This window comes from Neolamprologus brichardi, chromosome 12, assembly GCF_056152115.1.
Source record: "Neolamprologus brichardi isolate AB-2024 chromosome 12, ASM5615211v1, whole genome shotgun sequence".
NCBI classification, from domain to species: Eukaryota; Metazoa; Chordata; class Actinopteri; order Cichliformes; family Cichlidae; genus Neolamprologus; species Neolamprologus brichardi.
The window spans coordinates 15,327,454-15,340,671 of NC_142115.1; the positions used below are offsets into that span (position 1 = coordinate 15,327,454).

General features: G+C 40.1%; 1 protein-coding gene across 1 annotated transcript in view; it reads left to right on the top strand.

The window, feature by feature from the left end:
• Positions 1-11,489, top strand: part of pdlim2 (PDZ and LIM domain 2 (mystique)) — a 31,711-nt gene extending 20,222 nt beyond the window's left edge. Inside the window, exons 8-11 of the mRNA XM_087849035.1 lie at positions 3,355-3,467; positions 8,380-8,528; positions 9,182-9,293; positions 10,309-11,489. Coding sequence (XP_087705161.1) covers positions 3,355-3,467; positions 8,380-8,528; positions 9,182-9,293; positions 10,309-10,501 — 567 coding nt within the window. The 3' untranslated portion in view covers positions 10,502-11,489. The remainder of the gene's footprint in view (positions 1-3,354; positions 3,468-8,379; positions 8,529-9,181; positions 9,294-10,308) is intronic.
• The last annotated feature ends 1,729 nt before the right edge of the window (positions 11,490-13,218 follow it).

The following is a 13,218-nucleotide window of genomic DNA, read 5'->3' on the forward strand; positions in this document are numbered from 1 at the left end:
GCATGTTCTGGTTGAGACCACTTGTGTCACTTAATAGTGTGTGGTTATGCTTTATGTGAAAGAACATTAAGGTGAATGGTACTTGCCAAGGTAGCATCTACATGAATGCCAAGACTAAAGAATATAGGTTTTAATACAATGTATACTTTGTAATATGTGAGTTTCTGGGGCACCAGTGTTTGTATTTTCACATGTTAAAATCAAGCTGAATCCCATAAATGTCGGGTCAGTTTTTGCTGACGCACAAGGGTCTTCTCTGTTTCTTTCCCCAAGCATGCTGGGATAGGCTCCAGCCCCCTCTCCCCTGCCATGGAAGATGTGAGTGTATAAAATGGATGAACGATGAAAATAAACAGCAGGTTTCAGCACAACCTTAAGCTGCCATGTTTTCCACAGTAAGACAAACGTGGCCCTCTGTCTTACTGTTGCAAAGGGCCTCATCATACATAAAGTTAGAGATTTTAAAATTAAGACATTTTAAATGCTGGAGTTTATTTTGTTTTGTGTTAGTATTGGCTGTTTGGGCATTATATTAAATATCATAGAACTTCAAGCATGAAAAATGGTTAACACTGAAATGGAAAAAGCACATAGAAAAACCCAAATTCTGAAACCTTGCATGTTACTTTGGCAAAAAACATTGTTTGTGTTGGACCAATGGGAAGTGGATATCCAATCTGTTCTCCAGGCAGATTTTGTCTCTGTGCATTTCTATGTACAAACACACCATAATAAGCTAAACAGTATACCTAAAGAGGATATATAGTGCTCAATAGCTTGATATGTTATTTTAAATGCAGTACAGCATTCCAGCAACTTGCCCTAATGATCTTGGGATTGTTGACTATGAACTCCTGATTACAGTTCAGCGCAGCTTTAATCAGAGCTTCCTCTTCTTGCCAGCCACAGGAACCACAAAAAATTGGCTGATGATATTCTCCGCTGGTCTCTTCCATCTGTGACCATTCTCTCATCCAAGAAAGAAAATAGGCTTTCCTCAGCTCGCCCGTGTCTCTTCTTGAGTTTTCTAGTACATGAAACATGGGGGCATTGTTGGCACTGTCATGATGCAGTTCCCCAAATGCACTGTAGAACTGAGATCACTGTGTGTAATGGTTCAAAGGCTTAAAATGCAACAGTGATGATCTGGAACAAAGCATATGCAGGAAGCATTGGTTAAGGCTTTGCTAGTCATGCAGCAGTTACCGCTATAAAATTCTGGCACTGGATTTCGCAGAATGGATTGTGGTGATGGGAGAACTGCTCTGGTTGTGCAGACAAAGTTTTTTTGAACTTTCTAAGGTCAAGCTCAGTCACAGCTGCATACTCCCTGTCACAGTGGAGCGCATGTGTTTTTTCTTTATCCCTTTTGTTTTTCTTTACTTCATTGCATTCCTCTTGAGTCTCCGAGCCGAGCTGTGATTTTTATCCCTAAATTCTTATGATGTTGGAATGCATGAAGATCCACATTCAGTAGCTGGACACTTATGTAACATATATTTGGTTTGTATTAGAATAGATTCATCAGTACATTCTGCTTGGCTTCACTAGGTCTTTAAGAAAGAATCTATACATATCCCTCCAGTACATTCCCTAGAGATTTGCTCAAATAAAGAGAGCATGGATGTCTTTATTCGTGCATAGTGATAGTATGAAATATATGATGTTCTGAGCCTCTGCCTTTTGTGGTGGGTTTATCCTGGGAGGAATCATGGGGAGTCATCCCAGTGATCATTTCTGGTAAAGGCTTCCTGGCATCCGCCACTAATCTACCCACTCGCTAAGGAAAAAGAGCAGGAAAATTGGACTCAATTGAGAACAGAGACATTGTTCAAAGAGTTTCTGAATTGGAAGCGGGTGCTGGCATTGGGCACACAAATCTTCGACTCCATCCATGCTATTTGTTCAGTACTGAGCTCTTGCATCAGCTCCAGCTTGACTTTCAGATGTGTGCTGGTTCAAAAGGTTGGGTGGAGCCACTTTGCTGTGAAGCCCATGTAACACTTGTGCCAGCTGGTGACATTTGAGGGAGGAAAAAAAAGAATCGGTGAGCTTTATTGCAAAAGCTGTACTCTTTGGGGTTGTCTGTGGGCTTTGCACAAGATCTCCTGCACTGTGCACAGGCATGAAATGAACAGCTTTGTTTCACAAGTAAACTTCAGTAGGAATATTGCAGCATATGATCAACAAGTATGACTCCACCCCCACTGCCAATTAATCTGAGCTGTGCCAAGTAGTCATGAGGACTTAAAGCTTAAAATACCACTTTTGAAAAGACAGCAGTGAAATAACTGCCAGGTTTCTTTTTGCCACAGGTTGGCTAGTCCATTATCTTTGTTGAATGATATTCACCAGGAAATAGTCGGACCACATGTAACACATGTACTGCTCTAAATCATAATCAAGCTTTCAGCTTCCAAGTTCAGGATTGGGAAATATAATATGGCATTTTGATGATTCTTTCTTAACTGCATATAGTTTTTCCTGAGCTAAACTAACATGCTGAGGAATGAATTTCAGGAGTTTTTTTTAACCCATACTGTTAGAGTAAAGATGGAAAAATCAACCTTTAACTTAATGGTGGAACTGCTGGATCACCTGTAGGTACTTAGCGCCCTCTTCTGTCAAAAGTCAAATATTTTCACTTGACTAAGACTTCTCAATTTTAGTATTTGTACCGTAAGTGTTCATTTTGACTGATTTGTGTGATGCTGCTGTTTAACTACAGCAACTACAGATGAATAACCATCAGGTTTGTACAGCATCTGGAACCTATTAAAGTACAAGCTGGCTCTGAGTTTCTCTTCAAACCAATTTTCCAGTTAGTACCAAACACCTGTTGCTACACCATCAGTCATCTATCAGCTGTGGGAGTGGAGCACACGTAAGACTGTGCATGATTATCAAGATGAAACAATGTTAATTTAGCTTGCTGAGATTGAAATTGATCAGCAGGAACAACCAGTAAAAGGAATGTTGGTGTGACTCAAGCTGTCAAAACCTTGACAGCACAGTGAATCACATTAAACAATGCAAGCATGTAGCTTATTTGGTACTTGAAATTGAAACATTTTACTAAAATCCGATGAAGGTTTCAATCAGATCTTGCCTCGTTTGATCTTGACTAAATGTGTCTTTCATAACAGTCAGATATAATTTTATTTCAGGTTTTAATATTTAGAGTTTCTGGAAATATGGACGAACTGCCTTCAATACCAAAACACTCCTCAGTGGAGAAGCTCTTCAGAATCTCACCCACTGAATTCCTGTCTCTGAATGGAGCAAAACACTTGGTGTGTCTCTTATGCTTAAATTGCATCATTTCATACATTTTTGCTCTCTCCTTCTCCACAGGACTTCTCGCCTTCAGACTACAGAAACAACTCTGTGTCCAACACAACTCCACAAGGACGCTTCTCACCCCAAAGTCCCACCGAGCGTGACGTACCAGTGTCGCCTCATCGCAGGTAAATGTTACACTTTTACTCCAACATAATTAAAAGCTACTTTTGAATTTTAGGTGCACGCTCAAAGGAAAAACCTGACTTGGTTTACAGTGGCCGTGTTAAGCCGTGGTTGGCATTTTGTGGCTATAGTTGGGAGTTGACTTGGTCAACTTTGTGGGAACATTCTGTCTTTAAGTATGAAAATTATGTTAATCATGTGTTATGGCCTTCACAACTTCCCAACTTTTAATGCAGTTGGCAATCTCCTGGTTTTGTGTAACCAGTGCTTCCACCACATCCATAATCAAGATGTTCTGGAGGAACATGGAGGCAAAACATTTTAAAACAGCAGTTGGTTGACGATGGCTTTTCCTTTGATTTGATTCTCTCGTATTTCTTTCACATGATAGCTTGATATCCAACTACTCGAGGGCCCCCTTAGAGGACAATGCACAACAGAACCTAAAGCTTTAACATGTATTACAGCGCAAGTTTGTTTCCTGTCTAATTGGAGTATACACAGTTTCAATGCAGTAATTTAGTGCCACCTATAGGCCTGTAGAGGCTGCACCTGCACATTCCACCATCACCTGGTGTCTCATTTATAACTGTAAAGCTGCAAACATGGCATGAAAGTGGGTACTTACAGACAAGTGGGTACTGTATTTTGAAATTTTGGAAAACTACTAAAACGGGTGGTAATCATCGAACTTCTTTATTATTCGATTTTTATAGAGATTTGTATTTACATTTGTGATCCTTCTCAAATTTTGTACTTTATCAAATAAATAATTACATCCGAATTATAATAACAATTAAGGCTATTTGCATTACACTGTGTTAGTAGTAAGACACTTATTATTACCTCTACAGAAGTGAAAATAGTTTTATCTGGTTGCATCAGTGATCTCATCTAGAAAAATTCTTTCAGTTTCCCAGATGTTTCCTCATTTTTAAAATCTCTTTCAAAATGCAGATTAGCTGAGAAATCTGCCAAACCAGTTCCTTCATTTAGAGAAAAACAGTCAGCTTGTAAATCTACTGATATTGTTCAGGTGGTTCTTGGTGTTTACTGCTTTTTGCAGAAACATTTGGAGTCGAATGAACCTTTGGGAAACACCTCATCACCTCCCTCAGCAACACTTTAGTTTCTTGTTTCCTGTCTCACCCTCTCTGATTAGGTGATGTAGCTGTAATTTGATTCTGTTCCCACTGTGCAGGTGCTGCCCTCCTAAGCATTGTTTGGAATATTTGTTGTCCCAGAAGAAATTGGTGTTTTCACTTCAGTCTCTCACACAATCCTTTCTGTCAGCACGCTCCGCTGGAGAACCCGGTGGCTGTTTTTTCTTTCCCCTCCTCAGTGCACGATAGTTGACTTTGGACTTTAGACCCAAGTCCAGCTGGGCTAACCATAGCTAGTGACGTGTCAGCAGCTGTAGTCAGACCCTTCCCGAAAAAGATTGATTTTTTTGCTTCTCCCCCTAATTGGCCCCCAGTCTAGAGCTTGCACAGAAAGTCTCTCCCTGTTCTTTCCAGCCAATCACAGACTCTGTAACACCCATTTTCCCACCCCTTCATGATGCATGGCCAATGAGTTTCAGCTAAAGGCACACCTTTCAGTCACTCTTGCATTTTCTGTGCCGTCTGGTTTAGATAGAGGTGTGTGCTCTTCATCTGCTTGTGTGTCAATATTGTTTGTTCTTTTGTATGTTGGTATGTTTGCTGAGTTGCTCTAGCGCTGTTAAAAGGATAAGGACTTTAGCTGGAGTTGTTCTTCCCCACTTTTTTCACTCTCTTTTTTTCTTTTTGAGGTGAGTCTCATCATCTTATGTTTTGCTGTTTTTAATTCCTTCTCTCCATATGTTTTGACTTTGGTTTAGATGTTGTACTTCAAGGAAACCAGTTCAGAAATATGGCTGGAATTTAGCTTTGTGATCTTAGATGTTTCGACTACATGCAACTATGCCTTGGGTCTCATTGTTGCTCGCGTGAGCCAAGTCTGGATACAGAAACCAGCAGCACATTTGTCTTGGCCACTGATATATACATGTGAGAACATTGGAAAGCGCAATTCCCAAGAGTTTTGTGGAATTAGATTTAAAAGTGATAGTTGTTTTAATGTGCTTGCATTAATAATTTGTGTGCTTGACTGCTTGTTCAGATGCATGTTATTTTCTCTGACCATAAGTCCTGTTATTTGTATTCTTTTACCTAGAATTTCCATTTGTTTTGAGATAGCATGTCATGAGGGATGGTGAGGGAAAGGAAAAGGGGAAATGGCTTGCTTAGGGTGGAGCTGAGCATGTGGAAAACTTGGAGAGGTCTGAGAGGTCTGTTTTCAATTTGAACCATGTTCACTGATGCAGAAGAAAGGGTCTGAGCATTTGTTTCATTCACATACTTGTTGCTATGTCTGTTTGCCCTTGTTTGTTGCAGCCATGTTCGCTAAGTGGGAAATGGGCTTTGCATACACAGAAATATATCTTATGAAAATTCTCTGAACATGTTCATTTAAAACCAAACTCATCTTTGCAGCTGGACAGTGAACCTGAACCTAAAACCCAAGAAACCACGACTGTTTCCTTTTTCAGTGGCCATGTCTGTCTCTTTGCCTCAGCCCAATTCCAGTTTGCAAAGTTGTCTAGTCTCATAATTTGAATTATCAGTCACGCAAACTGATTTGTTTTTTAAAAGCAACACAGTCACAGATTTCTCATCTTGAACCAGCTTTAAACTCATAATAATTGAATGTATAGAGCCAGGCTACATGAAGTTAAAAGGAGAAAAAAAAATGTTACAAATCTGCCAAAACCCAGCAACACGCTAACTGTAATGTTGTTGTACAAAAAAATAAAATAAAAAAGCTTTATAGGTTCACATCTGTATGTTAAATCACAACAGTGTTGAATCAAGTTGAGGGCTTTGTCTTCACACCACAGGTGTCAGTTAAAGCATAAATATCTTGGCAGTAGGTGACAACAGGTGGGACAGTCAGTCAGGTTGGGTTATTCTAGCTGACAAAACGGCTCCTATTTGAAGTAATCAAATCACACCTAGTCTGAACAGTGTGTACCTGGCCGACTGGTTCCACATGACTGAAAACACTCCCTCCAGACAAACACACATACAGGAACAAAATTTTGTGTCTTACCAATGGTTCTGCCAATCTACATTTTAGCACATGGGTTTCCTCAGCTCGGGTTGCTTGGAAGACGGAGCTTTTATCTGTTAAGTAATAATCATTCAGCTCACAGTGTCTAATCCCCTTTGATGGAAGCTTCTTCTCCCCTCCTGCCCTTAACCTGAGGCTGAAATTGCAAAAATGCAGAGTTTGAAGTAATTTTCTATGCCTGTGTACCAGCGACAACAGTGGCTGGAGGCATCATGTGTTTGAGTTGTCAGTCTGCATGTACGTGCAGCCCGTTCTCATGAACATGATGTGTCAGGGTCACCTCGAGGGATGTTATAAAAATTTGGCACAGATTTGAAGTTGACCTCAGGGCCAGTGCAGCTTGTCGAAACACGTTTTTCACCACAACTCAAGAATTCATGGGCTTATTTCACAAGTTTCTAATGGGATAAAATGATGTGATGACATTTCATTTTGAAATGGCCAAAGGTCACACCTTCACAAAAAGAGACACGCAACTGCGGGATCTCATGATCCCTGGCTGTTGGAGAGGCTTTTGAATCAACTTTGTACTTGGTGCTGTTATTTTGTGCCATAGATTATGTAATGCACAAGCCTCTTATTACTACTTTGTTAACTGGTTTTAACCAATCAGAAGTTTTCTAAAAAAAAAAAAAAAAAAAAAAACAAAGCCGCTTTTCGTTAAGCTCTTTATTTTATTTTATTTTTTCTTTAAGGATTTTAGATTTGAGATGTGGCTCTCTCAGTTAGCCTTTTGCCCTCCTTGTTTCTTCCTTGTAGCTGTTTGCTGAGTTAACAGCAAGACAGCAAAGTATGGTGTTACTGGTGGAGCAGGTTGAGCATTTGTTTGATATTGTTTGAAGTTGCTATTAATGTAGAAATAAACGTGCCTTTTTATATTGAAATCATACCAGATTATACTTGTATGGCTTTTCTTGGCATCAACTAGTAATTTACCAAGAACTTTCCTGAAATAACAGTAATCCCCTGATCAATAAATTCAACAGTTCCCACTGTAATATCATATTTTAAATTTTGATAAGAGGGGAGACTTCTCTGGTTTAGTCTGGGTGTTGTCTCTGCTATTGTACAATGTTGGAGCTGTTGAAGCAGTCGTTGGAAGTACCTGCCAATATAGATTTATTTAGGAACAAATATGGCAGAAATCTCATAAATCAGATAAGTTGTTTTACCATTTTAGATTAGATAAAAGCGCTGTTCTGAGCAACAGCTAAAGAAGTTCAAACTTAGATGGGCCTCTTAGTTGGCTCTTTACAAACACACTTCTGGTGAATCTGCAAATGCATGTGATGAGTTGCAAATATGTGTGTGGAGAGAGTTACCCTTAACTGAAAGCTTTGATTTGCCCTGAGCTTATACTCACAGGCTCAGCCTGCACTCCATCAGAGTGTAATACAGCAAACATTCATAATGAGCAGCACTCAGTTTCAGTTACTATAAAAACATACTTTTACATCTACATAGAGGAACCAACTGATATCCGATAAAGTTTGCCTTCTGCCTGCAAAACTGCAGCCAAAACACTCAACACAAACTTGTGCAAATCGCAACATGCCAAAGTGCAGCAAAAATCAAATGTACAAAAGAGAGCTAGAGAGGCCTGCTTTAAGTTATTATTGGTGACTTGGTTTTATGTCCATCTATTCAGTCATAATACAAACTTTAATGCTTTAATATCACCGTATCATACACATTTATATATTTTTTAATCATATATAAATGAATAGATCCTATACTGATTATTATTGGTTTGTTTTACAGCAGTCCCAGTTCTGACTTTGCCATGCAGAGGTTTGACACAGACTCAGAGGTGTACAAGATGATCCAGGAGAACAGGGAGTCCCGCAATCCACCTCGTCAGTCCAACACCTTTAAAATGCTGCAAGAGGTCCTGGAGGCTGACGAAAAAGGTGAGACGCTCATTCATCCAAATAGCATCCTTTATAGACAAAAGTGCACATTGCTTCATAAATATAAAAGTGTGTGTGTATGTTAGAACACATAAGAAAGTGGCAGTAGGTATTAGTTGAGCACAAAAGGGCTTTGTGACTGCAGAGATTTTATCCTGGTGGACTGGCTGCCTTGAGACTTATTTTCTGCATCTGTCAGCTATATCAAGTACTTTATAATTCACTTCCTCTCCTGTTTCTGTTTGCTGCCTACATCTCCATCTTGAAACCATCCTTGACAAATGTGCATCATTCAGAACCATATGCACTTCCATATGTTTGTCATGAGGAGCGCAACTCTGCAGTGTGTGGGTCATAAAAATGTTATCATGGAATACATCTGTCTGATTCCCCTTTGGCTTTGATCTTTGGCAGTGAAAATAAATCCACATAGTGATAACATTCTTTCATGACGTGATAATGGCCAGTATTTGAAAATTTCATATAGCGTGTCCCATAGGCGACGACCTTGTGATGACAGTTACCGGAAACATAAACAAGCTGCACTGACAGAGGACAGTGAAGACAAACAGAGTGCTGATGTGTTGAGCAGTGAGACGCAGCGTGTCAAAACTTCATCATGAGCAACTCTGTTTGTGTGTGTTTTTCTCCAGAGGCAGCTCTGAGGTTTCCAGGAAATCTTTCACCAAATACCCCCAAAGCAACCACATCAGTGGGAGGAACCAGCAAATACCACACCTGCGAGAGGTGTGGTACCAAAATTGTGTAAGTCTGTGGTCGCCTGCAGTTACATGCTTAATTGGATAACATAGCTGTTGATATAAGAATATATTTGTGTCTCAGACTCAGAAGATTTGATGCTGGTTTGTTTTACTTATAAATCTGCAAATGATGCTACACAATTACAAAACCTTCATACTTGAGCTGTGGTACATGAGACTTCTAGACCTGCCAGCCCAACCACATTGAGCTATTATGGACAAAGGGTGTTTGCCTTGGTGACGAGAGTCAGACTTCCGCTCCCCTCTCATGCGCACCACTCAGCCCTTTATGGTAGAGTGACCGAAGAGAACGGGTTCCTCAACAAAAGACAGAAGACACTGTGCTTATAGTTCAAAAGCAAAATACTCGGGTCTCAATGAACAAAGATTTAAGTATTTGGCCGCAAATCCAAAGTGTGTGTTTGTGTCTGTGTGTAAAGGAACGCAGTACTGAATACATCCATACAGTCAAACATGCAGATGGCAGCATCATGTTGTGGTAATATATATCTGGAGCTGGAAGACTTTTCTGGGGGGAATTTTTATTTATTTTTATTGTTTTATTTATTTGTGGCTTCACGTGTTTATAGAATTATACTACTTAATCATTATCAGATTATCATAAAGATGTATATGAGATCAGGATATGAGTTGCCGTGAAATCAAAACACTGATTTTAAATTATCTGACCTCCAATTTGATTCATACTCTGAAGGCCATGAGCCTCTTAACATGACCAGAATAAACTGGTGAAACTGAAATATGTGAATGAATGCTTCTGGTTTACCTGGTGCACAACACTGCCATTGTGGTCTGCTGTGTAAAGATTTGTGGGGAGAAAATAATAGACAAAATTTCAAATGGAGTCTGAAACATCAATTGTAGACAGTTTAAGCGGGTCTATTAACTGTTTTGTTTTAGCATGGTGATTATTTGTGCTGATCGTTGAAACTCATCATTTCACCGTTCGATCATCTAGTCTGTTTTCTTGGTGTCTGATTGCGCTCATCTCTCCGCAGCTCACAGGCCGTGCGCATCAACGACGATCGATTCCGCCACCCCGAGTGCTACACGTGCACAGATTGCGGTCTTAACCTGAGTATGCGAGGTCACTTTTGGATTGGAGATGTGATGTACTGTGAGAAGCACGCCAAAGAAAGGTACCAGGGCCCGGGCAGCTCCCCCCCAGCCACCGTGTCCCCTCACCACTGAGTCTGCTACTCCACCCCTGCCTCACTGTGGACACAGAGGGCCGCCTGTTTGGCTTAAATATCCACCTCATCTGACTGAGTTTTAGATCTTGGGAAGATACACGGAGGTGGAGATGAATCAACAATATGGTCGAGGATGCTCTTTTCTGATCACATTTAACCATACTTTGCAGTAATATGATACACTTTGTTGCCTTCTTTGTAAATGTATGAGAAATGGGGCTTTGTTTTTCTTTTCTTTCTTTTCTTTTTTTTTTTAATTAACCAGCCTCCGTGCCGTCTTTAGGTTATTCTTAGGCCTAATGATTCACAGCTGCCATGGACTCAAGCCACATGACATTATGCTAAGGCCAGATTTACAAATCACCACTGCTTTGGACAAACTCAACAGGGCTGACTCTGAGGATCAGGATCTTCATTTAAATCTTCTGCTGACACAGTGGGATCAAAAGCAAACCTACACTGCATGCCTTTTTAAAAAATGTAATGTACACAGATAGTGCTGTGTGGGTGTGTATGTGTGCATACTTTCTCATGCAGGGGTGTGGCGGCTTCTTCAGGCCTTCCCTCTTCATCTGTGGGTGTGTGTGGGTGTGTGTGTGTGCACATGTGAGAGTGAGAGGCAGAAAGGAAGAAGGGAAAGGGTGTTCACACTGTTACAAACACAGGAGTTGCAAATTTAGTATCAGGCCAAAAGCCCCTGAGTTTTTCTGTATTTCTTTTGTAATCTGAATTTATAAATAATGAGGGGATTTTTTTGTGGCTGTTTTTGTTACCTTTTGAGGGACTAGAGTTTCATTTAATATGCAAATATTTTTGATGTTTGTGATTGAAATGTATTCTATAATGTAGATCACTTAAAATGCATAATGTATGCACAGGACATATAGTGTGAAAAGAATCGATGATGCTACACTTACAGCAGTACTCAGAGATGCACTATAATGTTCACATTTCATGTGGCACTTAATAAATTCGCACAACCTGAAGCTTCCTCGGCGATAACTGTTTTGCAGTTGTGTGTACCAAAATGTGTATGTGTGTGTATGCAATGTTTTCCTGATGTGTTATTGTTTCTTTAATGTAACTATGTCTGCCAACTTCAAACATTTATTCTTCCCATATTAACACCAGAAAGAGTTTCACCAAAAGTAGCACAGAAAAGAGTTTAAGTGCTGCTGTAAGCTGGTTCTTTACCGCACATTTTTAAATGTAGAACAAGGTCTGTGACATACACAAACTGCACACATCTCTTTGTAGTAGAAGTTGTACAGATAGGTAGATAGTTTATTTAAATGCATTTTTGCATATTTATTATTCCACATATTATATCGCACACAATCTAGGGATTATGTTTGTCATTATTTTTAATTGTTTTACTAGTGGCTCCATAGTGCAGTGCCAGTAAAAGCTCTGCAGTTCATCCCAGGAGGAGACACAAATCCCTTGGGGTGGTTTGTGTCAGAAGGGGCATCCAGATTAAAAATCTGCCAACATGCTTTGTGAATAGCAGACCAGGCAAAAAGGAAACTAGAACGGTAGTTTGGATGCTTTTATTTTCCCAGAAGCGTATCTGCCATCCAGGTCTTGTAATTGAATGAGCATTACAAAGTTGTTGGGAGACCCACGTCTATGACAAGAGATGTCTGATATAAATATGCAGCACATGAGGAGGGAAAGTTATGACGTGCGTTGCCTTTGAGGGTGTGTAACAACTATGTAATTCACGTTCCTGACCAAAAGACGGCAGTATTACTGCAGTTTCAGATTTGCTCTTTATGAGCTAATGAAAGCCCTAAAACTCAAATTACACATGGATTAAGATTTTAAACTCCGTTATGCGCAGGATTAGAAACAAAATATGGACACGAGCTGATTCATTTCGTGGAGAAATCTGATTGTATGTTTATATAAACAAGCGGGGGGAGCATAGGCGAGTGTACTATGATTTTGCTTACTAGGCAATTATAGAATTGATTTCTGCATTATTTATGGATCAGAAGTTATTAGATCATTATACAATGACTACAAATATAAACCTTCATTTCTGCAGCATTATATTGGATTAAATGCTAAATTACTTGAAAGACTTCTGATAAACGAGTGTTGACAGTACAGCACCACATCGTTTGATAACCCCTCAAAAATGTAGAAGCAAAGAGCTTAATGTTCTCATAAAGTGTTAAATAAAACCATTCGCCCAGGAAATGTGCAGAAGTGGAGGAGTGACTCAGTGCGCTGCGGATCTCACCACTAGATGTCACGAGCTCCTCGACAAACACTCGGCAGCAGGTCGCCTGACGTCTGTTTCCCGGCTGGAAGTTTTCTTTTGTTTATCCATTGGCAGAAATCCGGACTTTTTGCCTGAAACTCAGCAGTCAGTGGGTCTGGTTTCTCTAATTGTGCTGAAAACCCCATTGTTTTACATGTTTATCTACCAGTGTGGGATTTGTAGAAGACGACCGACATACAAAACCATCTCTCAGCCTTCGTCACACATCCCCAAAAAGCTTGTATAACATCAGCCAAAATCGACACTGAGGCACAATCTCAACCCTATAAGTTTTTGGGCTTTTTTAGCCTCCAACCTTCTCTGTTTTCCACCTTCGTGATGTTCTCCCCCTTTCTCAATAACTCCACCTGGAATGGAGTCCAGATGTGGAACAGGGAAGAAGGAGAGACTTGCTTGCTAAGCTATAAGGAGCAGGGGGGGAGAGA